This window comes from Vicia villosa, unplaced genomic scaffold (assembly GCF_029867415.1).
Source record: "Vicia villosa cultivar HV-30 ecotype Madison, WI unplaced genomic scaffold, Vvil1.0 ctg.000044F_1_1, whole genome shotgun sequence".
In the NCBI taxonomy this organism is placed as follows: domain Eukaryota; kingdom Viridiplantae; phylum Streptophyta; class Magnoliopsida; order Fabales; family Fabaceae; genus Vicia; species Vicia villosa.
This window is the reverse complement of record NW_026704976.1, coordinates 1,858,691-1,876,005: the sequence shown is the minus strand read 5'-3', so window position 1 is coordinate 1,876,005 and position 17,315 is coordinate 1,858,691. Positions and strand designations below refer to the sequence as shown.

The window sequence follows — 17,315 nt, the reverse complement described above, 5'->3', positions numbered from 1 at the left end:
CACCATTAAGTTTCTTGAGTTACATTTATCTACTCAAAAAACTTACTATTTTATTTTCTAACTTTTTACTAGTTCAATTTCTTTTTTACAATGCTTTTGTATGTATTTTCATTCTTCAATTAAAGTTTCGAGAGACTCTCACTCTAACTTTACTCTCATTTTCTCCTTAACTTATAGTTATCTTCTCATGCACAATTTTATCTTGTCTACAGAATTGGATAGTGGTCAGATCAAAGCTTGGTGAGAGTGACTGAAGAAATTGCAGTAAAAACATTGAACCAACTTTGGGGGCAAAACACTCTTGTCCAAATGAATAGAAGAATGTGATGATTAATATGACATTTTTTATGATTATATTTTACCCCTTTGCTCATTCATGTCTTGGACAGTACTATTCATGAATGCGCCGAGCCTTGCAAGTGCTTTTAAATTCTAAATTTATTTCATATTAAATATAAAAGTCATAGCATAAATCACTTAAATCATAATTTGACAATAAATTGAACTATTTTTACAAACTATCAATTTATATTAATTGAATCTGCAGTATACATATGACAGAAAGGAATAGACCTGCAATACTGCAACTTTTAAGAGTTATACTACAATTTACTATAAGATGTACAAGGTTATTTCAGTTATAAACTACTCTAGTTAGATTGACAGTTCACTATACAAACATCAATTTAAATCCGTTTCAGCTTCTTAATTCTCTCAAGGGCACCAAGCATATTACCACCATCTACTTCTCCATCAGTTTCCATCTCGTCCCTCTTTCTGATCAAACTGCCAAAAACAGCAGAAGGGACATCTTTTTCCGTAATCTCATTTTGATCTTCCTTATCAGAGTCGTTTTCTTCTGGCAACTCAATTTCCTCCTGGTTTGCATTAGATTTTATCCTTCCAGAATGTGATTCCACTCCAGCACTTACAAACCCAACTTTTCTCTTTTTTGTCACTGTTTTGTCAGCGGCTGGGGCTAATTGCCTTTCTAAATCAGCCATTTCATCGTCAGCCTCTTTAAGTTTGTCTTTGGCTTCATCAAGACACACAGTTTGATCTTTTGGCATCAGATTCTCAGGCAGTATAAAATGTGTCTGTTATAACAATAGAACTAAGATTAGACTAAATGCCACAAAAATCTAGCATAACGCTGAAGAAAGTAACAATTGAGAAATTAAAATAACCTACCTGGATGTAGCTTGCAGACACACTTCGTTTAATTCGAAGCATTTCTCTAAATGTATCCTCGTTTCCGCCCTGAACCTCAAATTCATGCCACTTATTCCAAAAGTCTGGATCAGACCGTGGATCAGCATACTTTGAAGCGAAAACATATATTCCACGAGCACGCTCAGTTTCTCCCAAGCTTTTTTCGAGCTCAGCATACTTCAAACACATAGCTTTGACATCCTTATTTGGAAGACCAGATTCAATTGCCTGCTCATAGATCTCTCGTGTTTTGGGTACGCCAAATATCTCGGCTGCACGAGCAATATATATTTCATACATGCTCAACTTCTCATTGTTAGGAACAGCCTTCGTAGCTTGATCATAAACCTTCATAGCTCGTTTTGCTAATCCGTAGTCCTCCTCCAGTTTAGCATACTGAAGATAAAGAGGCTTCACTTGATCAGCTGGAGCCTGTTGTGGAAAGCATGACACAAAAAACCAATTGTGTTAGCATATACTGTAATCCATTATCAGACAGTTGAATATTATCATATACCACAATGAACTAAGGAAAATACTGGTTATGATCTTTGACAAACTAAACACTTTCTCGATACACAGTACAATAGCTTGATTAAGTTATGCAAAAAAATAGCCATACTACAATACTTATATTGACAACAAAAATAGGTGTGCAGCACTTATTATTTCACCTACATAGGAAAGGTTGATACATTTTATATGACAGTCTTGGATTACTATAGACAGGTTATTGCACCTTCAATATAAGTGTTGTTCAAAGTTTGGTTTGAAAAGTACATACCATTTCAACTGCGTTCTCAAACAGCTCTCTCGCTCTCTCCAATTTTGTCCTTCCATGTCTCTTCACAAATTTAGACAGATATGTAACCCAAATATCTCTAGCATGTGGGTACTTAAATATCTTGACTCCTCTTTCATAAACCTTAAAAGCATCTTCAAAGTAGTTGTTCTCCTGTATAAATCAAAATCAATTAACAATATGTCAGTGAGCCAAAACCAGCAGAAGTAAAATCCAAAAGAGAGAGTGTACTAAAATAGGAATGTTGCTCCATACCTCCAGAAAGTATGCATAATTGATTATTACTTGAGGCGTGGCTATTCGTAAATCCAAAATCCGTTCATAAACTGCTCGAGTAGACTCCAAATTACCTAGACTTTCCTTCAAATCAGCATAGAAGGTCCACAATCTCAAAGATTTATGAAGTCTCATCTGAACCGGTTGATTCCCATCAGCCGCCACTAAAAGAAAAGCAAAATATAAATGCAATAGTTAGTTAACGCTCATCGACAAACACAAAATTAAAATCAAATAGCTAAATTGTGGAGCAGATTGTGAAAAATTAAATGGGAACAAGCAGAACTAAGAATACCTTTTCGTTTAACCTCGACTGATGGCTCTGCAGTTGCCTGCCTCATAAGCTCAAGTGCTCCTTTGAAATTCTTATGTTTCAACTCTAATTCAGCCCACTCACACCAGACACTAGCCAGATTATCCACAGTCTTGTAGTTAACCTGCACTGCCTTGTCAAAAATAAGCCGAGCATTGGCTAGATCATCGTGTTGTTCGTACATCTTTGCGAAGGCTGTCCATAATGTATGAGGTTTTCCCACCGCCTTCATGGGATCAACAGTCCTCACAGCCTGGACATAAGTGAGTATCTGCTTAGTGGGATTACCCTCAAAAAGCTTCACCCTCCTGTGCCATTGTTCCACATTGTGAGGATTTTCACGCAAAATTGCACTATTAGCCAATTCAGGCCTCCTATCCACCAGGTACTGTAACCTATCCAATCTCAAGTCAATGTCATCTTTGTCATTCAACCATAACCCACTTAAAATCTTTTTCTCAAAGTGTTCATATTTGAAACGAACATCTTCATCATCACCCTTGGCTTCCTTCTCATTCGGCCCATATTTAGCTTCCATCTTATAACAAATCACACTCTCTTCAAATTGAGAATAGGAATCAAATATGACACTGAAATCCTTTACAGTAATGACAGTGGACATACCCTCCTCAAAGACATCCCTAGCCTTCTCATGCAAACCCCTTCTGATGTAATACTCAGCAAGCAAGGTCCACAAAGGACCAACCTCATCCGAGAATTTCCTAATACCAGCCCTAATAATTGCATCCACATTCAACCCAGAAACTTCATTGGCATGCCTAATAACCAAATCACATAACTCTAACCAAAGCATGTGCTTTGTTTTACCCTTAATAGAATAAAACTTATCATCATTCAACACCGAAGCCAACCTCTCAGCCGCTTCTTGCCAAAGACTAGAACTAATCAAAAACTCGATAAAATCTTCAACACAATTAGGGTCAAATTGCAAGAACCTGCGATAAACCCTAAGAGAAGTTTCAATTGGAATACCCTTCTGACAAACAAAGAACAGATAATGGTCCCAAACGCGACCGTGTTGAGTAACGGGAAGTGCACGGAGAGCAAGATCAAAGGTTTGTCTTGTGCGTGTTATAAGTTTTTGATGCGTCAATGTTTGGAGATACATTATCCATATACGAGGCATCTTGTGCATGGTAATGAGAGCACGTTCGAAAGTGTCATTAAGAATCTTGAACTGCGGGTGAGTACATTCGGAAGTGTCATTAAGGGTTTTGGAGTGCGGGAGAATAATGGGGTAACTGCGAACGATCTGGAGGCGTTCGCAGAGGTAAGCATGCCAGAGCTTATAGCTTCCAGGAAGAGCTTTGAGTGCTCGTTCATAGATGATAAAACGCTTACTGAATGGAGAATGTGAAAGAGCGATGAGGTATCGCCACCATGATTTGAGACTGAAAGGGTTACGAAGCAATTCCTCTTCGTAAACCAAATCATATTCTGAAGGATAAAGATCTTGAGAAATCGGCATGGTTCAGAGAGAATGGTTTAAATTGTAGTAGAGTTTGTTTAATAAGCTAGGGTTTGATGATCGCAGTCTATATATAGAGGTTCTCAAATGAATATGATTGCCGCGTAAATCTCAACAGATTCAAAGATTTGGATAATAGATTTGATTCCGGCCCGTTTGTTTTAAATTTTATTAAATATGAGTTTTATAATATTATAATATGTTTTATTTAAATCAAAAATTGATTTGAATAATTTTTCTTAAAAAATCGTTTTAGGTATTTTATTATGTTACTATAACTTTTTTTAAATATCAAAATTTAAAAAAAAACATTTGTAAAATATATCTTTTTAAAAATGTATGATTTTGATTATATTATAATCTTCAATATTATATATTTATATTATTTGATATTAAAATTAAGCTCTTGAAACAAACAAGTCTTCACTTTGGTATTAAAAATTTAACACTTTTTGGTATTTATTTAATAAAAACTTGTTGTAAATCATTGATTATAAACAAATAAATCAATAAAATAGCTTTTCTATAATTATTGAGTTCATTTTGATGTTTCAGTGTCATACTAACACCAGGACGATCTTATCAATGACAATGGTTGGGTTTATTATTGGTTTTATTAATTTGAAAATTTTAAAAGAAAAAATATATAAATTGTTTCAATTGAAAATTTGTTTGAGTAGTTTTTTTTGGAAAATCAATTATTATCTTTTAAAAAAAGCTTTTTTTTTATTATTATAACAAACACAAAATATATTCCGTTTTTTAAAAAAATTACAAAAAGAATTTTTATAGGATTTAATGGAAATACACCGACAGTGTAAAGCAGTTTTACACTGTCAGTGAAATCCAAACCGTTAATTTTTATAAACATTTGACTTTTTCTTTAAATTATGTATAAAGTATTTACTTTAAGGGTTGTGATGCACTGACCGTGTAAAAAAAATTAACTGACAGTGCACTACCTTTAAACTCATCTTTATATTACTGAATATTATAATATATTTTTTTATAATCTATAATAATTATCCTAAATTTACTATTGTTTTATTTTGAATACAAAAGTATAAATTTTACTGATAATCAATATCAGACCGAATTGTCCGGTTCAATCGATTCGACCAAAAATTAGGCTTATATTTGGTATAATTTTTTGTGGAAAAATCAGTAATTCAAGTGTTGTAATCGATTACTGCATTTTGGTAACCCGTTTCAGGGTGCGGTATTTTTAGTCTTTGAAGCAGGTGTAATCGGTAATTGCATTTTGGTAATCAATTATCAATGTGTTGAACTTGTTTTTTAGAAACACCTGTAACCGGTTACAGGTTTGACGTAACCGATTATAGGTAGTTATTTTCAGTTTTTCAGTTTTGTTATTTGTGTCCAAATCAATTGTAATTTGTATAAATATTCAAGGGGTATCTTAATCAATTTTAATGAGCATTCTCACCCTCAATTATTCTCTCTCTCTCTCTCTCCACACTCAATTACTCAATTTTCACCAACCTTAAGTTATCGCATTTGGCATCAAGAGTCTGGTTCGACCGCCCAAACACCTAGTGTGCAACATGAATTCTTGGGACCAATCTCCACCCCCCTCTATGCAAGGTCATCAGTATTTTCTGACTGTTGTGGATGATTTTATCCGTTTTTGTTGGATTTATTTGATGAAACATAAATTTGAAACTACTTTGCTTATAAAGTCTTTTATCACTTTTATCAAAAAACAAATTCAAACTCTTGTTTAAATATTGAGGTCTGATAATGGCCCCGAGTTTATCCTTAAGGATTTCTATTTAACTCAGGGAATTATTCATCACACTTCTTGTGTTGATACACCTCAACAAAAATGGCATTGTGGAAAGAAAGAACTAACACCTTCTAGGTGTCACTCGTGCCCTTCTTTTTCAATCCCGTTTGCCAAAAAAAATTGGGCTCACGTTGTTTTTCTTATTAACTGTATGCCTTATAGGCTTTTGAAATATAACACTCCTTATACTTTACTATTTGATATTCTACCAGACTATAATTCTCTGAAAATATTTGGTTGTTTGGCCTATACTACTAGCTCCAAGATAGATAGATCCAAACTTGATAGTAAAACTAAAAAATGCTTATATCTAGGTAACAGACATGGCGCCAAAGACCACATTCTTTTTTACATTGACACTAAGCAAATTTTTTTATCCGAGACACAATTTTTTATGAACACATATTCCCTTATAACACCAACCAAACTAAACACCAACCATCTAATCCAACCTTCCATACTTCTTCTACAGACTTCCATCCTTACATTGAGGATCCTAACCACCTTTCCCACACCTTAACACCTTCTCACAACAATTCCTCAACTCCCACTTCTAATCCTGATACTTCCATTATCCTGAACACACCTCTCTTACATACCAACAATTATTATACCCCTTTAACTGAACCCACCACCTTACGTCATTTTGTCCCACTAACATCTAGGAAATCCACTTGAATTTATAAGCCTCCCACATACCTTAAAGACTTCCACTGTGCTATGTTATAATGTACACATTCTTCATATACTTTCTTCACATGTTGAACCCACATCTTACTCCCAAGCCATTCTTGACCCTAATTGGCAAGGAGCCATTAATAATGAGCTCCAACACTCATCAATAATCATACTTGGGATCTCACTCCCCTACCTACTAACAAACGGGCTATAGGCTACAAATGGATCTTTAAACTTAAATTCTAAGCCAATGGCATCATTGAGAGATACAAAGCCTGACTTGTCGCCAAAGGGTTCAACCAAACAGAGGGATTAGATTATCATGATACCTTTAGTCCAGTTATCAAAATGACCACCACAAGAGTTATTCTTTCTATTGCTTCTTGTCAAAATTGGTTGTTACACCAACTTGATATTAACACAACCTTTTTACATGGCGATTTGGAAGAAGAAGTTTAAATGAAATTCCCTCTGGGTCTAACTGTGTCTGATAAAAATATTGTTTGTAAGCTTAAAAGATCGATTTACGACCTCAAGCAGGCCGGCATATAGTGAAATCAGAAACTTACTCTTACTCTCACCTCGTTAGGATATTGTCAATCTAAATCTAACTATTCTTTATTCACCAAGAAAACTGGAGATTTATTCACATCTATTCTTGTTGATGTTGACGATTTAGTTCTTGCAGGAAATTCCATTGTTGAGATTAATCATATCAAGACAGTTCTTGACACTACCTTCAATATTAAGGACTTAGGCAACCTTAAATATTTCCTTGAATTCGAGGTTGCCCGAAATTCTCATTGTATTTCTCTCTGTCAAAGAAAATGCAGGCTTGATCTTTTATAGGAAACGGGCCTACTTGCAGTTAAGCCCGCATCAACACCTATGGATCCCTCTCATAACTTAAACCTTGTTTTTGCCCCTCTTCTGTCAGACTCTAATCCCTACCTGAGTCTCATTGGTAAGTTGATTTATTTAAGTCATTTGCGCCCTGGTATTAGCTTTTTTGTTTGCAGGCTCAATCAACACCTTGTCGCACCAATAGACATACATATGCAGGCAGCTTTACGAATTATATGCTACATCAAGAATGCTCCAGCCTTAGGCCTCTAATTCCGATTGGGGAGCTTGTCCTATCCTGGAAGATCCACTACAGGATTCTGTTTTTTCATGGGTTCCTCTCTCATCTCATGGAAATGCAAGAAGCAACACATTATTTCTCGCTCGTCCTCCGAAGCGGAATATAAGGTCCTTGCCAATACTACTTGTGAGGCGGATTGGCTCAAATTTCTCCTTCATTAATTCAACATTCATCTCACCAAACTCATCACCATTTAATATGGCAACCGAAGTGCTATGCAAATTGCCACCAACCCTGTCTTCCTTGAACGCACAAAACACATTGAGCTCGATTGTCATGTAGTTCGCGACAAAATTTAAGACATCACCATTCATTTGATGCCCATTGATTCTACCAACCAAGCATACATTTTCACTAAGTCACTGCACTTTAGTCCTTTTTCCAACCTTGTTAGCAAACTAGGATTGCTTACATACATTCTAGTTTGAGGGAGGGTATTAAAATGTAACCTTATACTATTTTTATTTTTAGGCTTCTCTTTTCTTGTATATAGCTGGAATATAGTCGTTGGATAAATAACAACTTGTTATGGTTATTTCGTTTTTCTTAGGCTATATATAGCTAGTATATACTCTTTTGAGATTAAGTTTAAGTCAGTATAGTAACTTTATCTTCAATCATTCAATGGCTTTAATGAGTTTTTGGCCAGACCGTTAATAGTTACTGAATCTATTCACCTTGTGGTTATCGAATTTTTAAAAATTATAACATATACCCCTGCCATTATCCTTATACTCCAATGTTTATCAATATATTCTAATTATACCATTTTTATTTATTATTAAATTTTTGAAATTGAAGAATTTGGTATCCCTACACTAGTTTATCAAGAAAATTTTACGTAAATAATCTGAATCTGGTATGTAATTTATCTCGCTAGGTAATTTGAAATCAAGTATTCTGATAGGGTTATATACTCATTGGATAATTTGTTATAAGTTTTTTGGTAGTTTTCGAATTGTTTACCGGATAATTTAATTAAAGTTTTTCGGTAGTTTTCAAATTACTCACTAGATAACTTAATTAATATTTTCCGATAATTTATTTTTTCAATTTTTTAATTTTAGGCGCCGGTTAAAAGTTGTGGCTAAAAGAAGTATAGTTTGTAAGAAAACCGTGGGTTGAATTGTAGAAGGCTTTACACAAAAATTTTTCACTTTGGACCACGGTTTCCTATGTTGTCTAAATTTGTTTTGTTTAAAGCTATTATTGTTGGGGTATGGGTAAAGTGGAGTATTTTAGTCAAAGTGTATGAAATATAGTGGTAGGAAAATTATTGTTGGGGGGTATGGGTAAAATTTTCCCGAATTTTCTCTAGTATTCAAATCTGAATTTCTTAGTAAAAAAAATCTATAACCTTAACAAAATATCTGATTCCTTGGAGAATTTAGAGAATTTGAAATTAAGGTTAAAATTAACAACTAGAATTCTGAAAGTTTGAATTTATTCCTAGACTACAAACACAACTAAGATTCATAAATTATTCTAAGGGTGGCTACTCATAGAATTTTCATAAATTTATCTAATAACCAAAAATAAAATTAGAAAACCAAGATATTCATCCAATTATACTCTTCTCCAAGAATGGAGGTTTTAGTTATTCATTACAGGGGAGGGAAGATTGAGCTTAAATAAAAATTACAACGATCCATAGATGATTCTTGACTTGTTCATTACAAAGGAAGAAAAAAATTGAGATCAAATAAGAATTACAAAGTGTACAAAACTTGTTCAAGTATAATAAACATATATACCATGGGCAAGCTCAAACAATAGAATACGATTTTCACAAATTTCAAAATGCAGAAAAATAAATATCAAAGAGAATAACTTTAATTCTGTTGTATCTTGATTTGTATCACTCAATTGATTGCAAAATCGAACATATCTTTCTGCACTTGTTTGAAAACATCATCAACAAATTAACATAAACTCCTCTTGCTATATAACTTAGTACACAACATTTTGCTACAACTTTTTAGCGCTAAGCTGAAAATAGATAGAAAGGTGTAGACAGTGGCAACTTTTAAGAACTACAATTTCCTGGAATATGTACAAGTTAAAACTCAGTTGCACAACACAAATCATCAATTTAATTTTATGCCATCAAAAATTTTAACTGGAAATACTCTGACCCAACATTTAGTTCCGTTTCAGCTTCTTAATTCTCTCAAGAGCACCAAGCCGGGTTTCATTATCCTTTTCTTTAGCATTACCATCTACGTCTCTATCATTTTCAATCTCGTCTCTCTTTCTAATCAAACCACCAAAAACAGCAGAGGGGACATCTTTCTGAGCAATCTCAATCTTATCATCATCGTCGTCGTCAGAGTCATTTTCTTCTGGTAACTCAATTTCCTCATGGTTTGCATTAGATTTTATCCCTCTGTCGGACTGTGACTCCACTCCAGCACTTACAAACCCAACCTTTCTCTCTTTTGTCGCTGTTTTGTCAGCAGCTGGGGCTAATTGCCTTTCTAAAGCAGCCATTTCATCCTCAGGGATCCCGGCCTCTTTAAGTTTGTCTTTGGCTTCATCAAGATTCACAGTTTGATCCTTCTGCATCAGATACTCGGGCAGTATAAAATGTGTCTGTAAAAATAACAGAACTAAGATTAGAATAAATGCAAGAAAATCAAGGATAAATCTCAGGAAAGTGAAAATTGAAAAATTAAAATAACCTGGCTGTAGCTTGCAGACACACTCCGTTTAATTCGAAGCATTTCTCTAAATGTATCCTCATTTCCATGCTGAACCTCAAATTCATGCCATTTATTCCAGAAGTCTGGATCCGATCGTGGATCAGCAAATTTTGAAGCAAAAACATATATACCACGGGCACGTTCAATTTCTCCCAAACTTCTTTCCAGCTCAGCATACTTCAAACACATAGCTTTGACATCCTTATCTGGAAGACCAGATTCAATTGCCTGCTCATAGATCTCTCGTGTTTTGGGTACGCCAAATATCTCAGCTGCACGAGAAATGTATATTTCATACATGCTCAACTTCTCATTGTTGGGAACAGCTTTCGTAGCTTGATCATAAACCTTCATAGCTCGCTTTGCTAGTCCATAATCCTCCTCCAGCTTAGCATACTGCAGATAGAGAGGCTTCACTTGATCAGCCGGCGCCTGTTTAATCAAGCATGACAAAAAAAACAAATGGTTAGCATATACAGTAATATAATATCAGCATTAAAATTCAATTGTTACAACTTACAAGACACGTTATCAGACAACTGAATATCATCATCTACCACAATGAACTAAGGAAAACACTTCTTATGATCTTTGACAAACCAGACACTTTTTCAATGCACAGTACATTCACTTGATTAAATTATGCAAAGTATAGTCATGCTTAAATACTTTTTTTGACAACAAAAATAGGTGCAGCTCTTATTACTTAACCTACGGAGCAATGGTTGACCAATGTGACTGCTATTATTCCTGACTTGGATACCACTGACATGCATCATAGTTGTGCTAAGAATATTGATAAATTTTATATGATAGTCTAGGATTACTGTGATCAAGAGCGCATTATATCGGTGATTGTAGAGAGACTGTGGCTATTCAAATCATGTACATCTTGTAAGCTTTGGCTAATCCCTTCACAGCAAATAAAGTTTCAAGTTGATTCCTATATTGTTAATTCGTGCCCCGAAACCCTTAAAATGCTATAGGGGCATGGCGGATAGCGAGATGACCGTTATTGTGAAGACAAAAACCAAACTACATAGTAAAATTTATTCAATAGCATACATAAATGCTTAAAATAGAAATTTCGCTTTCAAAGGGATCAAAAATATATCCAGTGTAATGAAGAACAATATAAGAAAAGAGAAAATATAATTTCAGGAATTATATGAATCACCACTGTTTCAACATGATATCCATGTACCAATGCACCAGAGAAAACCTTTCTCTGGTGACATTTAAATCACTGTAGACATCCCAGAACACGAGTGTGTTATGATATGATTCTGGTTAGGAAACAGTGCATTAAAATCTCAAAAAGGCAATATCAAATTATAAAATTGATTATATGACATACACATAAATGTTTTTCGACTAGAAAAGTTAAATCTATTTTACGAAAAATCAAAAAACAATTGATAGATAAATCAATATTCCCGAGTTACACCTTGAGGACAAGCTAAAAGCTTTGATGGGAGTAATGATAAGAGACTTTTGACTAAAAAGAGTATGTTTGAGAGAATAAGATGGAAAAATAGGGGATAATACCACCAACTTGTACTCTCTTACAAGTTACAGCTATAATACTATAGTAGTTAGTTAGGAGCAGTGTTATCAAATACCGGCGCCATGGTCGCTATGGCGGATATAAATGGCGGTTTTTGGGCTCGCTGCAATGGTAAATATCGGCCGGTATTGCGGGTTTTTACGCCATAATCCGCTATAACAGCGCAGCGAAGCAGCCGGTAAGGCAAGATTTTGGCTCTCCGCCATGGACTGTCATCCACCAATCGACAATACTGGTTAGCAGAATTGGTTAGATGCTATCAGGGGAAAAAAAACAATATATAGCCATTTAAGACAAGAGAATGGGGAAAGGGAGACTGATTGTATATTGATTTGTTTTAAGTCTCTTGCCTACATTGAGCAGAGACCCAACAAAGAATACTACCTTTTTATATTTATGAATCGTATCAAAGAATACTTTCTTTTTTCATTGTAGCAGTTTAATTGTTAATTACTTTAGAGCAGTACATTGTCAGCACTTTAAGATTAACCTTTTCAAAATATCTCCCTCAATTCAATTTTTTATACAGAGTAGGATGATATATAATGCTATAGACCGATAAGAGGGTATTCTAGTGGTGAGGTTCCTATATTGAACGTTGCTGACCAGGATGCCACAGATGCAATAAGCATCCCGTGTACAGCCTTTATTTGCCTCATACAGCTTCATGAATACAAACCTCCATCTTGATACAAGTACGTAATCCCATCCACAAAGATAGGATTCAGGAAAGAAAAATGGCCTCAATTCAAACTTACGCAACACAATCAACATACTTTACTAAATAATAATGACATCAATATGAAAGAAAAACAAAGCAAGCAATACAATTTTGAAAAAGACCGTCTGATAGCGTCTATAAACAACAGAAAATGCAATCTCATAGGGTTTTCAAAAGAAGCTAGAATTCAAAATCAAACATAAGAAGGCAGATGTGAGAGTCAAATCATATAGAGCAGAGTTGAAGGAACAATGATAGCTCAAATGTCTCAAAGGTTCCTAACAAACTTAAAATATTGTGTTGAATATTATGAACAGCAGAATAAAAAAGCCTTTGTATCAGCATTTAACTAAATCAAGTCATTAAACCAATGTTTTACAGGTTCAAATTCAGTAGTGCAAATTAAAACCATACAAAATTGAAAATTTAGAGATATAAAGCAGAAAATTGATGGTCAGTCATTTAGAAAATATAACAGGAATAAGACTTGTCAGTGTTTGATAGACTTAAAATGTCACCCGTCTATGAGATCATCAATGTAAATATCAAAACGAAAGAATACTTGAAGAACTTTGAGAGATGGGCAGCAAAGGAAAAATAAAAGTACATACCGTTTCAACCGCATTCTCAAACAGCTCTCTTGCTCTCTCCAATTTTGTCCTTCCATATCTCTTCACAAATTTAGACAGATATGTAACCCAAATATCCTTAACATGTGGATACTTAAATATCTTCACTCCTCTTTCATAAACCTTAAATGCATCTTCAAAGTATTTGTGCTCCTATATAAATCAAAATCAATTAACAATATGTCGATGAGCCAAAACCAGCAGAAGTAAAATCCAAAGAATATAAGTGTAATAAAATAGAAAAGTTGCTCCATACCTCCAGAAAGTATGCATAATTGATTATTACTTGTGGTGTGGCTATTCGTAAATCCAAAATTCGTTCATAAACTCCCCGAGTAGACTCCAAATCACCTAGACTTTCCTCCAGATCAACATAGAAGGTCCACAATCTCAAAGATTTATGAAGTTTCATCTGAACCGGTTGATTCCCATCAGCCGCCACTAGAAGTAAAGCAGTATATAAATGCAATAATTAGTTAACTCTCATCAACAAACACAAATAAAATAACTAAAATGTATTGTATATTGTGAAAATTAAAATGGGAACAAGTAGAACTAAGAATACCTTTTCGTTTCACCTCAACTGATGGCTCTGCAGTTGCTCGCCTCATAAGCTCAAGTGCTCCTTTGAAATTCTTGTGCTTCAACTCTAATTCAGCCCACTCACACCAGATACTAGCCAAATTATCCACAGTTTTGTAGTTTACCTGCACTGCCTTATCAAAAATAACCCGAGCATTGGCCAGATCATTGTGCTGTTCGTAAAGCTTCGCGAAGGCAACCCATAACGTATGAGGTTTTCCCACCGCCTTCATAGGATCAATGGTCCTCACAGCCTCCGTGTAGGTGAGAATTTGCTTAGTGGGGTTACCCTCAAAAAGCTTCACCCTCCGGTGCCATTGTTCTACATTATGAGGATTTTGCCGCAGAAGTACACTATTCGCCAATTCAGGCCTCCTATCCATGAGATAGTCAAACCGAGCCAATCTCAAGTCAATGTCATTTTTGTCATTCAGCCAAAAGCCACTAAAAATATTCTTCTCAAAGTCTTCATATTTGAAACGAACATCTTCATCCTCCTCCTCTTCCTCTTCCTTCTCATTCGCCCCATCTTCATTTTCTTCATCTTCTTCGTCACTATCCATTTCTTCCATTTTAAAAGCAAGCATACTCTCTTCAAATTGGGAGTAGGAATCAAATATGACACTAAAATCCCTCACAGTAATGACAGTAGACATACCCTCTTCAAACACATCCCTAGCCTTCTCATGCAAACCCCTCCTAATATAATACTCAGCAAGCGAGGTCCACAATCGACCAACCTCATCCGAGAATTTCCTAATCCCACCCCTAATAATCGCGTCCACATTCAACCCAGACACTTCATTCGCATGCCTAGTCAACAAATCACACAACTCCAACCAAAGCCTATGCTTTGTCTTACCCTTAATAGAATAAAACTTATCATCATTCAACACCGAAGCCAACCTCTCCGCAGCCTCTTGCCAAAGACTAGAATTAATCAAAAACTCAATAAAATCCTCAATATGATTAGGGTCATACTGCAAATACCTACGATAAACCCTAAGAGAGGTTTCAATCGGTATACCCTTTTGACTAACAAAGAACAGATAATGCTCCCAGATTCGATCATGCTGAGTAACAGGAAGTGCACAGAGTGCTCTATCAAAGGTTCTTCTTGTAGTAGTAATAAGTTTCTGGTGAGTACGTGTTTGAAGATACATTATCCAAATCCGAGGCATCTTATGCATCGTTACAAGCGCACGTTCGAAGGTGTTGTTGAGGGTTATGAACTCCGGGTGAGTGACAGGGAGGCTACGAACGACTTCGAGGCGTTCACGGAGGTAAGCGTGCCAGAGCTTGTAGCTACCAGGAAGAGCTTTGAGTGCTCTTTCGTAAATCACACAGCGCTTTTTGAAAGGCGAATCTGTGCGAGCGATTAGGTATCGCCACCATAGCTTGAGACTGAAAGGGTTACGAAGAAGCTCTTCTTCGTAAACCAAATCGTCTTCAGATGGATAGAGATCCTGCGAAATCGACATTGCAGAAGAAGTGAAACCCTAATCTAGGAAGTTGGAGAATTGTGAACGCGGCGAGAAGGAAAGGGATTTTGGATCGAATGGTAACGGAGTGTGTTCTGGGTTTCGATTCAAAGAACCCTAATTCAGCGACAACGAAAGAGACTGAAAACTTTTCTTTATTTATTTTTTATTCAGATTTTTTTTTTTTTTTTGAATTGCATTGCTTGGATATTTTATAAATTTAATTGTTATTTTAGTCATATATTTTAGGAATTTTTAGATTTTAATTTTGCAATTTTAGCTTCTAATTGTTTAAAACTGAATGTTGATATGTGTCATTGGTATTTTAATTAAATAATTAATAATTAAAATATTTAAACTAACATAATTTAGTTAGTTAAGAGAAACAATATTTTTGTGATTTGATAAAAAAATTATTAATTTAAAATGTTTATATTGACAATCCAAAAGCTTATTATGGAACAAATATTAACAGAATCTATATTAAAAATACTATTAATTACTATTTCTTTTTAAATCAAACTTTTAATTCTCTAGATAATTACAATAGTAAAAAATGCGATTAAAACGGTTAACTGTGTGACAAATGAGAATGGCAATTCTGAAAGTCAATCACTAAAACTACCTGACAGATATGAAGAACATGTTTATGTATATCATTTTAAAATAAGTTCGTTGGTGTAAGTCAAACTGAGGCTAATACAAGAGAAAAAATTGGTCTTATAGCTTAAAACCTAATTTGCACTCATCATGGAGAGCATGGGCGATTTTAAGGCCCGGCCAGACTGGGCACATGCCCAGGCTCTGGCCCAAAAGTTTTTTGGATATGAGGTTAAAAAAAGAGACAAATAATAGGTAAAAAAGGGCAAAAAAAAATAGAAGCGGAAAGAAGTCGCAAGAGACATGGATAGCGGAGAATTTACCGGCACCATTTGTTCAACCTGCTGCGAAACTCTAAACCCCATCATCGAAGATCTCCAATTTGTTACCATCTGCAGCCACGTCTTCCACGAACTCTGGTAAATCTCTCACCACCTTCCTGAATCCCCATTAATATAATTTAAAACCTAAAATTTCTCTTCTTTACCATTTTCTCTATGTGGGTTTGTATGATTTTGTGTAGTTTGCAGCAATGGTTCGAGTACCGTGCGACATCGAAGACACACACTTGTCATGTTTGCAAGCAAGGTTGCAAGGTGAAAGATGTGTGTCGACTTTATTTTTAATCGGTTGGAAATGCGAAAGAAGGGGGTCTTAGTCAGAAGCAAAGAGGGGTTGAGTAAGATGCTTGTGTTTTGCAAAAGGAGATTTAGAGAATGGAGGGGAAAGTTTTAGGGCTCAGTACAGTGTTGGAGAATCAAATTAAGGAATTATATGAACTTAAAGATGAGGTATTGCCCAATTTCTATAATGTTTTATTTTTGGGTGGTTCATTTGGTTTGAAAAGGGTAAATTTGGGATAAAAAAGGCACAAGATTCAGGTTTGATTTCAAAAGGGAAGGGTTATTTGTAATGTTTCTGCTAGAGTGGTTTTTTTACTACAGTTGATTTAAGGATTCAACTAATATACAATGCAATAAGCATGTATCTTACTATTTTTCTTCAAAAGAGGTTTTTTTTTTCACAATCTTAAAATACCATTGGAGACAATTATGTTTTTATAGTAAAGAACAATGGGAATAATAGTGTCATAAGTTTTCTGCCTGACAGTTGCTTAAATGGTTAAACTTCTTATGAATCTAATTGTAGATAAAGTACCATATAGACATTGAATTAGATGATATTAGAGGATAATGGCCAATCGATGGTCTTGAATTGAAAATTTGGGCTTGACATGTAGCAGCATGAAAATTTTTTAGGATTTTTTTTTTGCCTAGGCTTCATAATTTTTCTAGCTCCACCACTGATGGAG

At 35.0% G+C, this 17,315-nt stretch overlaps 2 protein-coding genes across 2 annotated transcripts; both read right to left on the bottom strand.

Annotated features, from left to right (window-relative positions):
• Positions 1 to 686: 686 nt before the first annotated feature.
• LOC131622765 (uncharacterized) lies at positions 687 to 4,092 on the bottom strand. Its single transcript, XM_058893808.1, has 5 exons — positions 2,586 to 4,092; positions 2,270 to 2,454; positions 1,997 to 2,167; positions 1,192 to 1,644; positions 687 to 1,097 (listed from the first exon to the last, which is right to left on the bottom strand). Exons 1-5 carry the CDS (start codon positions 4,090 to 4,092, stop codon positions 687 to 689), a joined length of 2,727 nt encoding a protein of 908 aa, XP_058749791.1.
• Positions 4,093 to 9,591: 5,499 nt separating this feature from the next.
• On the bottom strand, positions 9,592 to 15,541 carry LOC131622821 (uncharacterized). Its single transcript, XM_058893854.1, has 5 exons — positions 13,906 to 15,541; positions 13,597 to 13,781; positions 13,323 to 13,493; positions 10,403 to 10,855; positions 9,592 to 10,313 (listed from the first exon to the last, which is right to left on the bottom strand). The coding sequence occupies exons 1-5, from the start codon at positions 15,401 to 15,403 to the stop codon at positions 9,864 to 9,866; spliced, it is 2,757 nt and encodes a 918-aa protein (XP_058749837.1). The 5' UTR covers positions 15,404 to 15,541; the 3' UTR covers positions 9,592 to 9,863.
• Positions 15,542 to 17,315: the final 1,774 nt, after the last annotated feature.